Source organism: Dreissena polymorpha, chromosome 3 (genome assembly GCF_020536995.1).
Source record: "Dreissena polymorpha isolate Duluth1 chromosome 3, UMN_Dpol_1.0, whole genome shotgun sequence".
Taxonomy (NCBI): domain Eukaryota; kingdom Metazoa; phylum Mollusca; class Bivalvia; order Myida; family Dreissenidae; genus Dreissena; species Dreissena polymorpha.
This window is the reverse complement of record NC_068357.1, coordinates 130,932,716-130,938,672: the sequence shown is the minus strand read 5'-3', so window position 1 is coordinate 130,938,672 and position 5,957 is coordinate 130,932,716. Positions and strand designations below refer to the sequence as shown.

The 5,957-nt window shown below is 32.4% G+C and overlaps 1 protein-coding gene across 9 annotated transcripts in view; it reads right to left on the bottom strand.

The window, feature by feature from the left end:
- Nucleotides 1-1,640: 1,640 nt before the first annotated feature.
- LOC127871467 (uncharacterized) overlaps nt 1,641-5,957 on the bottom strand; it is a 64,373-nt gene continuing 60,056 nt past the window's right edge. For 6 of the 9 annotated variants that reach the window (XM_052414413.1, XM_052414418.1, XM_052414411.1 and 3 more), the window contains 2 exons: nt 5,138-5,193; nt 1,641-3,403 (listed from right to left, as the gene is read on the bottom strand). In XM_052414413.1, the coding sequence (XP_052270373.1) occupies nt 3,391-3,403; nt 5,138-5,193 (69 nt within the window). In that variant the 3' untranslated portion in view covers nt 1,641-3,390. The remainder of the gene's footprint in view (nt 3,404-5,137; nt 5,194-5,957) is intronic. The other 3 variants (XM_052414419.1, XM_052414417.1, XM_052414414.1) reach the window with 2 other exon arrangements.

The window sequence follows — 5,957 nt, the reverse complement described above, 5'->3', positions numbered from 1 at the left end:
TGTTTACATGGATTTACTATATCAAATAAAATGGAGAATTTGTTGTTGACATTTATTTACACATAACAGAACAGATGGTATTTGAACGCATCTTCTCACTTCTGTCGGTATTTTCTTTTACAATCAAAACAAATATTCACACTCTCATCTACTCGATAAGACGGTGATATATTTTGATATAATTAGGTTAATTGGTGAATAAAGAAACTCTAATTTGACATTCACAGAAACTAATTACCAATGAACAGATCTTTAATAATAAATAAAGTAATTATCAACTCTACATGGATGTCACAAAAATAGTCAGAATCAAATTACACGTTACATGTTGATTTGTAATTATTGGCAAGCTATACGTGCACAAACGAAAAAGCATTTCCGAAATTTTAACAAAAACCATGGACCTATACAAACTAAAGTTTGTATAGGTCCTTGTATAGGTCCCCTGACTTATAAAATCTTAACTCATTCACCACTCCTAAACGCCGCGTGTTAAAATAATTTTAAACATGAGCATATTGTTATTTTGTGTTTTCAAAGTCTGGTTATTTAAGATTAAGGGATTTAAATCCGCTTACCCAATTTATTGTAGACGTGATTGAACCTTTCGTGACAAAACTCGTATGCGTCCAAATTACTTGTGCATTCGCTTAGTTCGTAATATCCGAAAAACCTAAGATACAGTAAGTTATTAGTTCATGAATGTAGTGCGTAATTTTTGCTAAATTGATTGTTACACTATTTCCGTATCGGTTTACTTAAACAAACAAATACAAATAACGTGGCGACCACAATATACTTCACTGCAAAGCGAAAACTATGCTTTTTAGTAAAACATACTAGATCTACTATCCAAGTGTTGTGTGCAATTCACAAAAAATACAAGAATGCGCGAGAGGCGCATAGTGGCTTACCTGAGATACAAAAACTTGCATGGTCTGTGTGGCCCAAGATATCATTAAAACAAATGTTCTGACCAAGTGTCATGGAGATTTAATTATAAATGTGACTTTAAGAGTGTTAACAAGGTTTCACTATAGCCATATAAGAAAAAATCCTCCGCCCCCTGCCGGCCATACTTTTCAACAGAACGTAACCATTTTCGAACTAATCCAATATATTATAACAAAAAATGTTCTGAACAAGTTTATTAAAGACTGGACTATCAATTTTTACTTTTACAGTGTAAACAAGATTTTACAATAGCCATATTAGAAAAAATGCCCCCACCCCCTTGCGAAAATGTTTTTTAACACTCGTTCAAGATATCATTGAGACAAATATTCTGACCAAGTTTCATTAAGATTTGACAATAAATGTTGCCTCTATAGAGTGTTATCAAGGTTTTTTTATAGCCATATAAGGAAAAATGCCCCGTCCTGGTGACCATGTTTTTCAACCAACCGGAACCATTTGCGAACTCATTCAGAATTCATTAGAAAAAATATTATAAGTGTCATGAAGATAATACAATAAATTTGGCATTTAGACCATACAAGAATTAATAAGGAAAAATGACCCGCCCCCTTGCGGCTATGTTTTTCAAGCAACCTAAAACATTTTCGAACTCATCCAATATATCATTGAGACAAATATTTTGACCACGGTTCATGAAGATTGGACAATAAATAAGGGCTCTAGAGAATTAACAAGGTTTTATTATAGTCATGTAAGGAAAAATGCCACACCCCTTGGTTTTTCAACCAATCCGATTCACTTTTGAACTCGTTGAAGACATCATAGGGACAAATCTTTTGACAAAGTTTCATATAGATCGGACAATAAATGTGGCCTCTAGAGTGTTAACATGGCAAATGTTGACGCCGCAGGACGCACAAATGGCAATCACAAAAGCTCATATAGAAGGTTCACAGGTGTTTTTTTACTAATTTGTTGTCCAGTAACATAACCAATGTTTTAAGTAAAATATAACCCTTAATTTTGTTACAACAAATATTTGTTGTATAAGTTTCCATTACAATAAAAGAAGGTTTGCACCAAACATAGGTATTGAAAGTGGAAAAGGAAAACTCATTTGTATTAAAACAACCGTAGCCGGTTAGTCTTCCAGTGCTTAATCACTTCTTAATGTGCATATAAAATCTCATATTTTTTGCTAACTCCTGTAACGTTTTCCTTCTCCTTTCTGAAAATGTAATTAATTGATGTGGGCTTGACACTGCAGTAGACATTTATCAAATCAATGCATGCTTATTTTACAATTAAAGTTGGACACCAAGTCATTAAGGATGTCACAAAAAGAGGCTGAACGGTAACAAAACGTGTTCATATGTCTCATATGTATAAAGTGACAATGTCGCGCACAATGAGATTCCGAAATAAATTCTCTTTAAAATATCATTATATATAAAAAATGTGTCACGAGAACTACCATGACGGTCGCTACACAGTCAAAGCAACCATTGAAGATAGTGCATAGTCATTACAATTAATAGTATTAGATGCTATTAAAAGCAATTTGACAAAATGTTTAATCATTTCAATACAACATGTTTTAAGAACCAACTATTGTGCATGCTTATAGTAAAAACGTGTGAAATTGGTTGTATAAGCAGCAACAGTTACATGTAGAATGGTTGATAAATGCTGTAGTAACTGTTTACATTATGTTAGGTAAACAAACCACATTCAAATATAGAGCTTTGGAGGTGGCATCTGTGCCCTTCACAATTCTAATTATTATATTATAAATAAAGAGCAAACATTAAGTGAGATAGCAAATACTATTTGTTATAGTCTAACGCATGGTATATACCCGGTATTGTAAATATACTCACACTTTTTATCAATAAGAACGTTCTTTATGGAAGAAAGTTTAAATCAGATACATGTACATCAAACATAGTAAGGTTATAGATGAGCTTATTTATCCTACAACCAAATTAATTAACATATCACTTTAAAATAAACGGTATTTTAAGTTGTAACATTCACCTTAAATAAATGTATTTTTTCCAAAAATAACAGTAGTAAAATTTCGGCCTAAAATTTGTTCTCTGTTGCATGTAATATTTATGGAAGTGCATGGGTATCTATTCGGTGAAAGAAGGTGAACACGTTAAAAAAAAGCATTTTTCATAAACAAGTTACTGAAGGTGTCGTTCCTAAAAACACACAATCACATGATATCAAATTAAAAAATATTTTGAAGTACACATGATCATCTTCAGTTTTGTACTAAAATTATTGTACATAGCAAAACATTATTGAGGATAAAAGTACACAATTTGTGTCTCAACTTTCACATTTGTGTAATAAGCCTTATCACATCTTCGCATATCATTGTTTTCAGTCTATAGCAGGACACATGTAGTTGCTGGGCGATAGTCCAGATGACTCTAGACTACAGCGGTCCATAGCCGGCCGTCATCAGAGCACTTTCCTGTAACACAGGCAACATTCAGTGTTATTAAAATGCTTAATATACCAGTACAAAACAAAGGCCACATTCAGTGTAATTAAAATGCTTAATATACCAGTACATAACACAGGCAACATTCAGTGTTATTAAAATGCTTAATATATCAGTACATAACACAGGCAACATTCAGTGTTATTAAAATGCTTAATATACCAGTACATAACACAGGCAACATTCAGTGTTATTAAAATGCTTAATATACCAGTACATAACGCAGGCAACATTCAGTGTTATTAAAATGCTTAATATAACAGTACATAACACAGGCAACATTCAGTGTTATTAAAATGCTTAATATATCAGTACATAACACAGGCAACATTCAGTGTTATTAAAATGCTTAATATACCAGTACATAACACAGGCAACATGCAGTGTTATTAAAATGCTTAATATACCAGTACATGACACATAAAATATATATATATTATTATATATATATATATATATATATATATATATATATATATATATATATATATATATATATACGTAAATTATCAACAAATAACTCCTTGAACTAAGTGAACAGTGCATTCTTCAAATTTGAAGTAAATATTAATAATAACGTCTTAATGCCAGGCTAAGCCTTTATTTGTCAGTCAGCATTCAGCTGAAACATGACTGTCATGTATGTGCCCCGACCCAGGATCGAACCCAGGACCTCTGGATTTCAACGCAAGCGCCTTATCCACTGAGCTACCAAGGCACATATTGAAGTTTTTACTTTTTAGTTTAACATTTTTTGGAAAATTAACAACTTTCCTGCATAACAATGACTTTTTGTCTTGCATATGCAACACACACATCTTTGTAGCATAATTTGAATAACTGACAAACGAATAATTAAATTTTTTAAACAACAAAACAACTCTTACCATGACTATAGGGGTATAGTAACAAGAAAAATTAAGCAAACAATCCTGAGTACACAAGACGGTCTTCTTCATATGTTGATTAATACTGAGGGCCTGTTTTTGCCCAATTGGTTTATACTTCAATGTTTTAACAACAAAACTACTTAAAGGGACAGTCAACCACAACTACGAAAAAAAGAAAAGTTGTAAAAATACTGTATTTCTTTTACAATTTTTAGTTCATATTGATTAAAATATCACAACGAGTGTATTAAATTACTTGAAAAAAGTTGTTAAGTTTTCATATTTTCAGTATATTCGGTAAATTACGGTATATAAATTTTACTGGGTATGTCTACCAGGTAACTACCAGTTAACTTTAAATAACGCCCGTAGATTGATCATCATCGTCACGTGGTAAACCAAGGAATGCAAATTGTGCATCAGAGTGAATTGTATATATTTTATATATAAAATGATTAATCTACTTGCGTTATTTAAAGTGTTTATATCATTATGTCACCTATTTTCGCGATGTACTTTCGATTTCACATCGCGAAATTTTATTACCGAATATACTGAAAAAATTAACTTTTTTCAAGTAATGTGATATACCAGTCGTGATATTTTAATCAATATAAACTAATAATTGTAAAAAAATATGGTATTTTACAACTTTTCTTTTCTTCGTCGTCCACGTGCAATGTTTGTGACTCCATTAATGACTTACAAGTAAAATATGGTTAATACAATTTAAAAACGTGTATAAGTGGTCAGAAACTGTACATTGTGAGGTTATAATGAGGAGAAAAGAACAACTGAGGAAATGGTAGCAAACCTATTCTTACAGAAATCTGGTGACAGAACAGGGCTCTCTTGGCTTACAATATATTCCTGGTAACAACAAAATAACCAAATAGAATTAAGGTATAACGCAACCAATGCGAAAGACATCGGACCTCGGACAAATCCGATAAAATTCGACGAGGTCCGATAATATTTCCCAAATTGTCGGACCTCGTGTCCGACAAGAAAAAAAAAAAAACAATATGTAAAACTTTGATTAAAAATGAACACGAAACTAGGAATATTAAAAAAAGGTCTAATTCATGTTTATTTTACTTCGATAGATTATTTAACTTTAAAATCAATTTTCCAACCAGTCGAACTGGCTGTCTTTGCTGGTGACGTAACAAACTCCAAGCGCGATTCTTAGAACCAGTTAAATATTGCACATTGTTTCGTGACGTAGGCGACGCATCAATGACATCATGGTTGAATTAAATTTTACTGGTTTCGAGCATTGTGATGATCGTAAATAGAAAGCGGGGAACCACACGACCGTTGCCTGTCCCGTGTCAAGATTTGATGAAGAAGTAGAAGTGGCTGTGTCAACGATCGCGAAAACGTGGATAACTTTTTGATCAGGTGATTCCGTTTTCATATTGTTAAACGTTCTTGTAGTACCTTGTTATACCCTTTATTACTTTTTGTAATTTGTGTATGCCGCTCACTTCTCAGCCATATCAGCAAGAAAGTGATTAGCGTTTAATTCGTACTAATATTCGCTCTATATATCGACTTTACTTGCTACGGAATTTCTTAGCTGGATCACAAAATTACAGCTCCCGCGAATAAAATTCGTAGCGAGTCAAGTC